At 42.1% G+C, this 14,123-nt stretch overlaps 1 protein-coding gene across 2 annotated transcripts in view; it reads right to left on the bottom strand.

Moving 5' to 3' along the window:
* The window catches only part of UNC5C (unc-5 netrin receptor C), a 424,053-nt gene that overhangs the window by 20,353 nt on the left and 389,577 nt on the right, over positions 1-14,123 (bottom strand). For both annotated transcript variants that reach the window (XM_069593659.1, XM_069593660.1), the window contains one exon: positions 9,998-10,231. In XM_069593659.1, coding sequence (XP_069449760.1) covers positions 9,998-10,231 — 234 coding nt within the window. The remainder of the gene's footprint in view (positions 1-9,997; positions 10,232-14,123) is intronic.

Below are 14,123 nucleotides of genomic sequence, written 5' to 3'. Positions count from 1 at the left end.
GAGTGAACATCAACATGTTAGGAATCAGTGAACTAAAATGGACGAGAATGGGCAAATTTAATTCAGATGACCATTATATCTACTACTGTGGGCAAGAATCCCTTAGAAGAAATGGAGTAGCCCTCATAATCAACAAGACAAGAGTCCAAAATGTAGTCCTTTGGTGCAATCTCAAAAATGACAGAAGGATCTTGGTTCATTTCCCAGCAAACCATTCAACATCATAGTAATCCAAGTCTGTGCCCCAACCACTAATACCAAAGAAGCTGAAGCTGAATGGTTCTATGAAGACATATATCACCTTCTAGAATTAACACCCTAAAAAGATGACCTTTTCATAATAGAGGATTAGAATGCAAAAGTAGGCAGTCAAGAGATACCTGGAGTAACAGGAAAGTTTGGCCTTGGAGTACAAAATGAGGCAGGGCAAAGGCTCACAGAGTTTTGCCAAGAGAATGTTCTGGTCATAGCAAAACCCTCTTCTAGCAACACAAGAGATGACTCTACACGTGGACATCACCAGATGGTCAATACTGAAAGCAGACTGATTATGTTTTTGCTGCCAAAGATGGAGAAATTTTATACAGTCAATAAGAATAAAACCTGGAGCTGACTGTGGTTGAAATTATCAACGTCTTGTTGCAAAATACAGGCTTATATTGAAGAAAGTAGGGAACACCACTAGACCATTGAGGTACGACTAAAATCAACTCCCTTATTACACAGCGGAGGTGACTAATAGATTCAAGGGATGAGATCTGGTGGATAGAATGCCTGAAGAACTAGGGATGGAGGTTTGTAACACTGTACAGGAGGTGGTGACCAAAACCATTTCCAAGAAAAAGAAATGCAAGAAGGCAAAGTAGTTGTATGAGGAGGCCTTACTAATAGCTGAGAAAAGAAAAGCAGCAAAAGGCATAGGAAAAAGGGAAAGATATACTTAACTAAATGAATGATATACCTAAGAGAATATCAAGGAGAGATAAGAAAGCCTTCTTAAGGGAACAGTGCAAAGAAATAGAGGAAAACAACAAAATGGGCAACACTAGAGGTTTCTTCAAGAGAATGGGAGATACCAAGGAAACATTTCATGCAAAAGAGAGACAGTGAAGCCACTCAATCATGTCCGACTCTTTGCAACCCCATGGACTGTAGCCTACCAGGCTCCTCCGCCCATGGAATTTTCCAGGCAAGAGTACTGGAGTGGGTTGCCATTTCCTTCTCCAGAGGATCTTTCCAACCCAGGGATCAAACCTGGCTCTCCCACATTGCAGGCAGACGCTTTACCATCTGAGCCACAGGGAAGCCATTTCATGCAAAGATGGGCACAATAAAGGACAGAAATGGCAAGGACCTAACAGAAGCAAAAGAAATTTAGAAGAGGTGACAAGAATACACAGAAGAACTATAAAAATGACCCAGATAACCACAATGGTGTGGTCATTCACCTAGAGCCAGACATGCTCAAGTGTGAAGTCAAGTGGAACTTAGGAAGCATTACTATGAACAAAGCTAGTGGAAGTGATGGAATTTTCAGCTGAGCTTTTTCTAATTCTAAAAGATGATGCTGTTAAAGTGCTGTACTCAATATTCTAGCAAATTTGGAAAACTCAGCAGTGGTCACAGAGCTGGATAAGATCAGTTTTCATTCCAATCCCAAAGAAAGGCAATGCCAAAGAATGTTCAAACTGCCATACAATTGCACTCATTTCTCTTACTAGCAAGGAAATACTCAATATCCCTTAAGCTAGGCTTCAATGGTACATGAACCAAGAACTTCCAGATGTGTAAGCAGGATTTAGAAAAGGCAGAGGAACCAGAGATCAAATTGCCAACATCTGTAGCATCATAGAAAAGCAAAAGAATTCCAGAAAAACATCTACTTCTGCTTCATTTACTATGTTAAAGCCTTTGTGTGGATTACAATAAACTGTGGAAAATTCTTAAAGAGATAAGAATATCAGACCACCTTGCCTGTCTCCTGAGAAAGTTATATGCAGGCCACGAAGCAACAGTTAGAAAAGGACATGGAACAACAGACTGACTCAAAATCAGGAAAGGAGTACATCAAGGCTGTATATTGTCACCCTGCTTATTTAGCTTATATGCAGAGTACATCATGAGAAACGCTGGGCTGGATTAATCACCAGCTGAAATCAAGATTCCCAGGAAGAATATCAACAACCTCAGATATGCAGATGATACCACGCTAATGGCAGAAAGCAAAGTGAAACTAAAGAGCCTCTTGATGAGGGTGAAAGAGAAGAGTGAAAAAGCTGGCTTTAAACTCAACATTCAGAAAACTAAGATCATGGCATCGAGTCCCATCACTTCATGGCAAATAGATGGGGGAAAGGGGATACGTGGCAAATTTTAATTTCTTAGGCTCCAAAATCAATGTGAATGGTGACTGTAGCCATGAAATTATAAGATGACTGCTCCTTGGAAGAATAGCCATGACAAACCTAGACTGTGTATTAAAAGGAAGGGACATCACTTTGCCGACTAAGGTCCATATAGTTAAAGCTATGGATTTTCCAGTAATCATGTAGGGATGTTAAGAGTTGGACCATAATGAAGACTGAGCATTGAAGAACCGATGCTTTCGAGTTGTGGTGCTGGAGAAGACTCTTAAGAGTCCCTTGGACAGCAAGGAGATCAAACCAGTCAATTCTAAAGAAAATTAGTCCTGCATATTCACCGGAAGGACTGATGCTGAAGCTTCAATACTTTAGCCACCTGATGTGAAGAGTTAACTCACTGGAAAAGATCCTGACAGTGGGAACGACTGAGGGCAAGAGGAGAAGGAAAACAGAGGAAGAGATGGTTGGATGGTACCACTGACTCAATGGACATGAGTTAGAGCACTCCAGGAGAAAGTGAAGGACAGGGAAGTCTGGCAGGTGGCAGTCCTTGGGGCTGGAAAGAGTCAGACACACTTTAGCAACTGAACAACAACAAGTCCAAATATATTAATTTAATTTCAGAGACCATGGTCCTAAAAACATGAAATGTAGGTCACACTAGTTTTGAGTTGGTTTACGGAAAGTGAATGAAAAGATATGGCTGATGGGGCCAACCCAGTGGAGGGCCAGCCTTTGTTGGCCCAGAAGAGGCAGGGGGGAGGTGTTCTGGGTTCAGAAGGGTCACATCGGGCCATGGAGGGGACACCAGAGCATCAGTGAGGAAGCACCATGCGGCAGGATGAAATGAAAGCGTTTAATGGCTACCTCCGACTATCTTACGACTGCATCTGAGAAACTCAGGGTCACACAATCATCAGCTAGACCTCCGGCTTTCATTTCCAGTGCTTCCTTCATCTTTCCCTTATCTTTTCACACAATGTGATCTTTCAGAGAGTTACGGTGTTGCAGCCTGGATTAGGGTATGTGATTACTGAAGTAATACAAAGACAACTCTCCATGACAAATGACTATGTAAAGCACGGTACGCATCATTTGGATCGTATCGCATATACATTGTCAGAAATTCAATTTACATGATTGAATGTATGATACATGAGACTGCCCATATTATATGCAAATAACTCCCCTTTTAGGTTCAGAGTTTTTTATAAACCTCTTTATTAGGAAAGGACAGTCAGAACTGCACTCCTAGGATTGTGGGATAGAAATTACTTACATTGACACTGATGTATGTTTCTCCCTGTAGTGTTTTTAAACTTATCCCAATATAACCTTGCTCTCTATTAACTTCTGGTCTATTTATATTAGGATTTAAGCCTTTGCAAAAATGAAAGGCAAATACCAATGTTGCTTTAATCACCTGAAGAGAAGTCAAAGAGAAAAGCTGTGACATACCCAACTCAATCCTTTCAATAGATGTGACCTATTTGAGAACAGAGCTGGTTCTAAACTATTCTCACAATTCTTAGCACCTTCATATCTTTACATGAACTCAGCTCCCACACTGCTCCCACTTGTCCTTCCAGCACACGAATGGGGCAAAAAAAAAAAAAAAAAAAAAAAAAAAACAACCCAACACCATCTGAAGGGTACATAAAAGAATTCCACTATCTCCCAGCAGCCTTGACTTACTCCAACAGTCACTGCCAGCATTCTAATTCAATATTAATGTTTCCATGTTGCAAAGCACAGCTTTTAAGTTTGAGGTGACCGGTTTTGCTTCCAGGTTTTAACACAACTCAGGGAAATTGTCATAGCTGCCAAATTCAAAGAGGTGGGTGGGAAGATGAAAGAATGCATCAGGGCTACGGAGACAGACTGATGTGGTATGTCCTTTTACTTCTTCCCTATCCACATGAACAATGTGACAAAAAGTGAGAATTAATATTCCCAGCATGTTCAGATCCAAACACTGGGCTGGTCTTTCTCTAACAGCTCTCCAAACTGTGTAGTTCCGACCCCCAAGAATGAGTGCTGTGTTGGGCTCCCCTCTCAGCTCCTTGTCCAACCCTCTGTGGGGATTTCTGCAACTCAGAAAGACTTCCCAGTCCACAGCAGTAACTCGAAGAAAATATCAAGTCTGGGGAGACCCACTTCCAGGCATTGCTTGCTAAGCTGGAGACATAGGTGATGGAGAAGTTGGATTAAAGTCTCAATAAGAAAGTAGAGTTCCTTTCCATCAGAGCTCAAACTAGGTGAGAAGAGGATGAAAGAAAAGGCCTGAAAAGTTAAGAACAGCAGCTGAGGGAGTATCCCTTGGCTGATACCACAGGCGTTAGGTCACAGCCACCATGAAGGAACTGTGGTTCTATCAGGAATTTGGGAAGAGTGTAGAGGCTTGGAAGAAATGTGTGAAATCTCAAGAGTCAAGGAGAGATACAGAAAAGGACTACACAGAAGCAGGAGGGCTATAGCTTAGGGCAGATGTCTTGAGGGTATAATATACTCAATCAGAAATTTATAATTTGTTTCAGAGAAACTCAATAGGCTGGAAGCAGAACTGGAGGGCTTGTTCCGTGGAGGTCATCTGTAGCCATGGAAATTAGAAAAACCTGCAGCAGCTTTAGATGGTAAATAATTTCTGAGTGGAAGTGAGCTCCCTGGAGATATAGGTAAGAGCAGATGAATGTTTGCAGAGCAGGAGACCAGGGAAGGTTGAGGCAGGTCTTTCTTCAAGACAGAGAGCAGCTTACATGCACCTTGTGGAAGAGAGATGCAAGGTCAGATGCTTTCGCTGGTGGCGATCTTGGCTGGTGAAGACTGCAGTTCCTCCTGTGGATGAAGAGCATCTACACTGGAGGGTTGGCAGTGCAGAACAATGGGAATGTTAGTCGAGTACAGTTGGGCAAAGGAACTATGAATATGAGATGTCTTTGAATTTAAGAGGATGAAGGAATAAAAGGAGTGGAAAGAAAGAGCACGAGGCAGGTACTGCTAGGATGGAAATCTGTACTGAGGAACTGACTTGGGTAATGAATCACGGAGTAACAAAATAAAGAATAATAAACAGAAAAGCCAGCCCAGGAGTAGATCAGTGTCCCAGAATTAGTCAGTGCTATGAGAAGTACTGAAACTTTTCCTCTTGGTTAGCTAGGGGTGTGGTCCTTACTGCAGAGACTGCGGGAGACACATATTAGTTGGGAGATACAGTTCCAGGTAATGTGAGCAGGTGAAGGTATGGGTGAGAAATTAATTTGAGGATATAGGAAAGTCTGCCTTCAGTAGAATTAAAGTGCCTGAAAGACCTCGGAAATTGTTTAGAACAGTAGTTTATAACCTCAGTTGCACAGTATAATAACACAGGCAGTGCTCAAACAAACAAAAACCAAACCCAGTATCTACACGGATCAGATCAGAACCTTTGGGCTGGAACCCTGAAACAAGTCCTTTTTTTTAAAAGCCTCCCAACTGACTCCTACGTGTTCTGGATAGAGAACTACTATTAGGATTTGGGATGAACATGGGTGAGGAGTAGGGTGGATCTCAAGGAGGAGGTATTTGGAGGGGTGACAAAAAAGACGGTATTTGCAGATAACAGCAATGAGAGGATCAGGGAGACGGGAGGGAGGCTGGAGGGGAACATGGGCGGGCAACGTGCCAAGAAGGCAGAATTTTGGTAATGAAGGGCATGTGTAAGTTAATGGGCCCCAAAGTTCCACTTCGAGGGTGGGCATAAGGCAGTTTTGGCAGGACGGAGCTAACACTCTCTTTGGTGTGCTGGGTTACCTATAACTAGGATTTTGGTATTTCTGCATTGTTTAAAGTCCATGAGGTACAAGAAAGCCTTATTCATTATTTATGTTTCTTTCAGGCTAAGTGCTGGATCCCCTGATGCTGAGAATTTATAAACATCTATTTGGAAAGCACTGACCATAATATAAACTGCTCTTGGGTTGTTTTTACATCTTAAACCTGGTCTCTGTTGGTGTTGACCATTTGCATCTCTTCTAATTATCATAATAGAAATTATTTTATGAGATCTAACTTTTTTTTGGCAAGCATTTGTGTATGTCTGTCAAGAAAAAAGGTCAAGAGTGCCCCTGTATGAAAATTACTTGTATGAATATAAAATGTGTGTATCAGATATTTCAGATATGATGTAGATCTTCTATGGATGCTTTGTGCAATGCTTTTTCTTTAAATTACTAAAAAAAGTTGCCTTAATCAGACCCCGTGGATTGCCTACACAGTTTTTCCTAAGAAGGATTTATATCTAGGATGATTTCTATCCTGACTGTGCCTTGGAAGTATCACATTTACAAAGAATATAAAAGAAATAACCTCAAGCTTTTACACAAGAGCTGTGTGTTCATATCATTTAACATCAGGTACTCCAACAGGCTAAACCATCAAAAACTTATCCAGGGACCAACTGTGGTTCAGTCTCCTCATGGACATAACCTGCAACACTCAGTTTTCGTAACCCAGAAGTACTCTCTGGATGGAAATTCCAGAAGGAAATACCCTGAATTTCAGAAAAACCATCTCTTCTCTGGGCTTCCCAGGTGCATCTTTGTCCCACTTCTCCACTTCCTCCTCTGGGTGTTCCTCCTCAGGTAGCTCCTCTGTTGGCTGCCCCACGTCTCCCTTGCAATGGCAGGGCTCCCCCAGCCCCTGTGCTCTAGGCTGTGGCTCTCCAAGCAGCCCACTTGAGAAGTAGAGTCCAGACGGCCACCAGCTGCCCAGGCATGAAGCCTGCTATTTCCAGCTATAGCTGTGTGACCTAGAGCAACTTCCTGAACCTTTCTATGCCTTGGAGTGCATAGCTGTAAAATAGGGACACTGGGGTCCCACAGGTTGTTGTGAAGATTCAGTGGGTTAATAAAAAATATGTAGGGACTTCCCTGGTGGTCCACTGCTAAGGCTCTGTGCTCCCAGTGCAGGGGCCCTGGTTCCATCCCCGGTCAGGGAACTAGATCCCACATGCCACAACTAAGGCTTCCATGCTGCAACTAAAGACTCTGCATGCTGCAACTAGGATCTGACAGAGCCAAATAAATAAAAAGCTATAAGAAAAGATACCTAGAATCTTGTGCAGCACATTGGAAATTCTCAGTAATGTTTCGTATCTTTATTTTCTCTCTCTACTCTCCCTTGATATTCTTCCCAATCATTATGGATGACAAATATCAGTGCTGTATGGTTGGTTCCTCAATTTCTCAGGATCTGCTCTTGGCTGGGAGAGTCACATCTATATTTCTAACTGTTCATTGGGCAGCTTGGTCCTGGTGTCTAATCCATGCTCTAATTCAATACACCCAAGGCAAAGTCACCATATCATGACTCCAGAGCTACCCTCCCCTGACTCTGCTGCTATTACTTAGAGGCAGATCTGACCTTCTGCTCCACCCATTCAGGGTTCCTAGTCTCCATGGCCTGCAAGAGTTACTTATTAGGACCTTTCCTACCTGTTTCCCTTCTTCTCACTCCTGTCTTCACCCCAGCTCTATCACACTTTTCTTAACTTGACTCTGTCTTTCCACTGATGTCAGACTAGTATTTCTAATAAATATTTACTGTCATGTCTATCTTCTATTTACTTCTCTCCAGTGATTCTTCATTAACTAAAGAAATGGAATCTCCACGCCTCTCTCTGATCCTCAAGGTCCCTCTGAACAAGACGCCTAACTATCAGTTTAGGCTTTCTGGAAATGAGATGCTGTGTAAAGTCTTTATTTACTGTTCCCTCTGCTTCTTCATAAGAATATTCTGCTTTATTAACTGTGCCAAAGCCTTTGACTGTGTGGATCACAATCAACTGTGGAAAATCCTGAAAGAGATGGGAATACCAGACCACCTGACCTGCCTCTTGAGAAACCTATATACAGCTCAGGAAGCAACAGTTAGAACTGGACATGGAACAAAAGACTGGTTCCAAATAGGAAAAGGAGTATGTCAAGGCTGTATATTGTCACCCTGCTTATTTAACTTCTATGCAGAGTACATCATGAGAAACGCTGGGCTGGAAGAAGCACATGCTGGAATCAAGATTGCCGGGGAAAATATCAATAACCTCAGATATGCAGATGACACAACCCTTATGGCAGAAAGTGAAGAGGAACTAAAAAGCCTCTTGCTGAAAGTGAAAGAGGAGAGTGAAAAAGTTGGCTTAAAGCTCAACATTCAGAAAACGAAGATCATGGCATCTGGTCCCATCACTTCATGGGAAATACATGGGGAAACAGTGGAAACAGTGGCTGACTTTATTTTTTGGGGCTCCAAAATCACTGCAGATGGTGACTGCAGCCATGAAATTAAAACACGCTTACTCCTTGGAAGGAACATTATGACCAACCTAGATAGCATATTAAAAAGCAGAGACATTACTTTGCCAACAAAGGTCCATCTAGTCAAGGCTATGGTTTTTCCAGTGGTCATGTATGGATGTGAGAGTTGGACAGTGAAAAAAGCTGAGCACCGAAGAATTGATGCTTTTGAACTCTGGTGTTGGAGAAGATTTTTGCGAGTCCCTTGGACTGCAAGGGGATCCAACCAGTCCATTCTAAAGGAGATCAGTCCTGGGAGTTCATTGGAAGGACTGATGCTAAAGCTGAAACTCCAATAGTTTGGCCACCTCATGCGAAGACTTGACTCACTGTAAAAGACTCTGATGCTGAGAGGGATTGGGGGCAGGAGGAGAAGCGGACAACAGAGGATCAGATGGCTGGATGGCATCACCGACTTGATGGACATGAGTTTGGGTAAACTCCGGGAGTTGGTGATGGACAGGGAGGCCTGGCGTGCTGAGATTCATGGGGTCGCAAAGAGTCAGACACGACTGAGCAATTGTATTGAACTGTTTCTTCATGCTGTTCCCTTCACCCAGAATCTCAAGCTTCCTCCCCATTATTGATGGTCAAATCCTAGCTTCCTTTAGGGCCAATCTCAAATGTTAGCTCCTTTTGAGCTTTCCTCAAAACAATATGATGCCTCCTTCTCCTGAATTCCCATAAAACTTTGCATTCACCTATGACATGTATCACTCTCTGACTTCCCTCCAAGGCCTTGGCATACTTTTTTTCTGTCTCCTTCTAGATGATAATGTCTTCGGAGGCACTCACTATATGCTTTAAAGCTTCAAATGGGAGAAAATGAATGGCAGTAATAGCACCAGGAATTAAGCCCATTTATTCTATAAAGCAGAAGCCTGTTGTCAAACGCTAACCCTCTTCCACACAGTCCTCATAGAAAGAACGGGAAAGCGTATAATGAAGTAGCACACAAGAGGAACATCGAGTGTGCGCAATTACGCCAGCTCCTCTTGTAGGAAGAACACAGCTGAGATAAACGTGGAAGCAGGTTATTTACCATCCACGCGTCTCATTGCCAAATTCTTCCACTTCTAAATTTTTCATTAAAAGAAATCAAGGAAGGTAAACGAAAGTAGCCCTTGGGAGGTGTCAGCAGAATGGAAACGGCGTATTTACCAGCAGGGCCTCAGATGAAACGTCTAATTTGTTCTTGTAACTGCATCTCTGGGCGCCAAACACTTGTGTTCAGGCACTTGGTGCATGGACACACACACCCTGCCTCTAGGTGTGAAGTGCGCGGACCAGGCTGGAGCCACCTACCTTCAGGGCATCCTGAGTGTCATCCAGGCAGTACACTCGGAGGCTGTACTCCAGCGAGGAGCAGCAGAGTGGCCCGAAGATGGCCAGCTTCAGGCGCTTTGCAGCTGCTTTGGTGGTGGACTGCCCGACCAGGGCATAGGTGCCGAGGTTCTCAGAGAGGAGGTGGCAGGCCTCCGCGTCCAGCTGAATGTAGCACGGGGTGGTGAAGTTCTCCTCGCCAACCACCACAACGTCCTGCGGGCCAAGAAGGAAGGGGCAGTGGCTGAGCCTCTGATGGCCATGATGGTAGCCAATGGAGGTGCAAAGAGCAGGACCTTTACCCCTGAGTTTTGATTATTCCTTTTCCTGCTCTTTTTCCTTTCCCTGACCTTATTATACTTTTATTTCCATTCTTCATCATTCTCTCCCTTACTTAGTTTGCCTGATAACATGCTTTATTTAGAAGACGTTCATTTAGCCTTTTTTGATCTTTCAAGAATCTACATTCTGGGGTCTACCTAAAATTCCAAAAGAAGTTTATGTTATCCTTGGAACTTCAGTATATTTGAGTTGATTATCTGTTTCTGACCATTTGCTTTAACCTCTAAATTGCTCATTTAATCCAAAAGTACTCTTTTAGTTTGATGTGATTTCAGCATGGTAGTTTTTCCCCTAAAAATCTAGGGGTTTGAAAAGAATTTTTAAAAAATAATTAGGAAAATTAAAGAATTATGCAATACCATTTTACTGAGTTCTCCCAAACTCACCTATCAATTACTTTTCCAAAGTGATACACTGCTTTACCTCATAATCTGGCCTTGTGGACTTTGCTAAAAGCACAGTATGCAAGCTCTATGCATTTGGCACATGTTACTTTTCATGTAAGCCTTTAAGCAGTCTACTCTTTTAGATTTTTAATATTTAGCAAGAAATAAAAACAAGCGGAGCTGATAACTATATTAACCGGGTTTTGATTTAACCAAATGACTCTGGCCACAGAAATCTGAAAGACCAAGCACAGAATCCATAAAACAAGGGTCACAATTCCATGGCAGAGAGGTAACAGGACTGTGTGAAGCAGACAGGGCAGAAGACTATAGGGAACAGCAGAGACTGCGGTGAAGCAGAGTGCAAGCCAGTCTAAAGAGCTCAGTGTCCACTTGCCTTTAGCCACCGCAGCCATGCAGGAATGGGCTTGCAGTACTTTGACTGTAAGCATTTTTGCTGTAGGCAGTTTTCCCTCATAATTAATGGCTGGTAAAGCCATTTTGCCATAAAAGGTGGAATAGTAAAAAATAAGAGAGACATTAACAAAAATAATAAAACATGAAAACATGAATAACAAAAAGACTTTATTTTGAAATAAAAAATATTTTAAAACATTTGAAATGTGTAGGGATTCATGACAATACTGTACAAACAACCTGTTTTTACTTTGAGGGTTATATATATGCCCTTATCTTCAATATCCATTCCTAGTATTATACACATTTTTGCTTGTTCATGCATCTCCTTATTTGGCATCTCGCTTTTCTTTTGCAAAAATTTCTTCCTAATTAAGAGAAGTATGTTTCCAAATACTAGGATGCATACTTATAATTGAGCTTTATCTTGTAAACGTCTCTACACCGTTGCTTGTTCTTGGTTTACATTCTCCCAGGTCCCATGACAGATGTTCCAAAATTCTATGAGAAAAGTGGGCTCAACTCTGTGCCTTTTTAGCCTGTGGCCTCTTTCAGATTTATGGAAATTAAAAATGTGAGTACGTGTCAGTGGAAAGATGAAACCAGGCTGTCAACTTTGGTTTGAGGTTGACCAAAGAGGTGATCAAACTGTCACACCAAACTGTCCACCAGTTATTTTATCTTTTACACCAAAATTGTCTTATGACCAACTAGTTATGTGGCAAAAATGCTTGTGGAAATAAAGATGTCAATGCCAAAGATGCTTACAGTAAAAGTACCAGGTACAGCAGGAGTTCAGGGTTAGGGAGGACGCAGCCTTTAATTTTTCAAGAGAAGTTGGAAGTTCAGATTTTTTTTTTTTTTGGAATCATCCAACTTTTAATTCATTCAAATTTAAAAGAGAATTTCATGGGGGAGAAATGAAATCATGTGAGGGCACAACTCAGGCTCTACATTAGGCTACTTAATCTCCGCAGAGGCAGCAACCAGGTTACTTTGCTTCCTACCGTATCTAATGCCTGGCTCATGGTGAGCAAATGGTAATTTATCAAAAACACGAACAAACGTTTCATCATAAATTGAGTCTCCAGGGCTTGTCACAGCTTTGAAAGTTGCCACCTCAGATGGCTATTTATTAGTTAGCCCTTGCAACATCATCTGAGCTACACCATGGCCTGTGTTTTAATAACATTCATGAAATCATTTCTTCAGCTGAACCCATACCTAAAATGAAGCTCTAACTGAACTAAAAAGGAGAGAGAGGTACTCAGCACCTCTAGGCTTATTTCAGCTCCAAAAGGACACCTGGAAAGATGCTGCTTTCTCCAGCAGGGCAAGGATAAGCCTTGAGTGTCATTTCCTGATGGCATGTTACAGAAAGCCTCCTAGAAGAAATGGCAGAGGATGAAGACGCTCCCTGTTCCCGTCACAAATATCATTACAGTGTTTTCATAAGGATTTCCCTCTTCTACTCTTCATAACTTTTTCTTTTCTCCTCTTGTTATTATTGTTATTGCTATTATTACTCAAATCCAGAAATACGGTATTATGGTAATAGGTGGAGAATCATGCCAACAAAGTAGGATCCCTTGAGATTAAGACTTTTATGTTTCTGAGATTAATCTTTTAAACTTAAATGGAACTGAAGTTAGACCTGGTCAAGTCCAGTCTTAACATTAAGTATAGCCCCAGACTTTAATCCAGGTCCTCTTGCAAGGAGCGATGCTCAAGTGACCAAGGTGAGAGTACGTCCATAGAGAGGACATTCCAGATAATCCCAGGGACGCCCTGCTATGCTTCTATCTCTACTATTATTTTTTCCTAAAATAGTAGGAGTTGAGTCTTAATGTTATTTTTTTCCTATAACTTTCTTTCCCAAAAGAAAAATACTGTAAGTAATCACAAATACATACAACATGTGTCGTGTACTGTGCTTAGCTGCTCAGTCATGTCCAGCTCTTTGCAACCTTATGGACTGTAGCCCGCCAGGCTCCTCTATCCATGGGGATTCTCCCATGGCAAGAATACTGGAGTGAGTTGCCATGGCCTCCTCCAGAGGATCTTCCCAACCTAAGGGTTGAGCCAAGATACTCCGCATTGCAGGTGGATTCTTTACCATCTGAGCCACCAGGGAAGCCCACAAACAACATGCATATTGGATAATTCTCTTGTAAAGACTACACAAATCACTTATTTTAAAGATACTAGGTATAAAATCTTCATGGTAAATATAACAAATCCTCTTGCACTTAATTTCAGGTTTAACTGCAGGGTTCTGATGGAAAGAAAGAGCAGGATTTGTTTAAGGCGCTGCCCTTAAGAAGTTCCAATGGCTGCAGCTACAGACAACCAAGGTGCTACACACAGTCTTCATTGTATGGGAGCTTAGGATACACACTTCCTGCTTTCCCAGGTTAAATTCAGACCTATTTCCAGGACTTGCTGGCAAGTAAGTCCTAACATTTTCTGACCTAGGTGCAATGTTTCTCTACCTGACAATTAAAACACACTCACACTGACACACACACTCTTCCCTGGTGACTCAGATGGTAACAAATCTGCCTGCAAGGTGGCAGACCCAGGTTCAATCCAGTTGGGAAGATCTCCTGGAGAAGTGAATGGCCACCCACTCCAGTATACTTGCCTGGACAATTCCATGGACAGAGGGGTCTGGTTAGCTACAGTCTCTGGGATCACAAACAGTCAGACACAACTGAGTGACTAACACTTTCACTTTCATATCTATATATATGCACTACATATATATATATTTCCCTTCCCAAGATAGTATGTATATTCAAAATAGACTTATGTAAGACTCTAAGTGCACTTTCCCTATGAGTTAGCTAATGACTGGCCATCATTTTCTTTGTGCTTACCAGTCAGTAGATAAAGCACTCAGGAGCCAGTGTCTGACTGTCTGTCTCCCCATCTCCCCTTCCCTCTTTCTTTCCTTTCCTCTC

This window comes from Ovis canadensis, chromosome 6 (genome assembly GCF_042477335.2).
Source record: "Ovis canadensis isolate MfBH-ARS-UI-01 breed Bighorn chromosome 6, ARS-UI_OviCan_v2, whole genome shotgun sequence".
Classification (NCBI taxonomy): domain Eukaryota; kingdom Metazoa; phylum Chordata; class Mammalia; order Artiodactyla; family Bovidae; genus Ovis; species Ovis canadensis.
The sequence above is the reverse complement of the archived record's forward strand: the minus strand, read 5'-3'. Positions and strand labels throughout refer to the sequence as shown.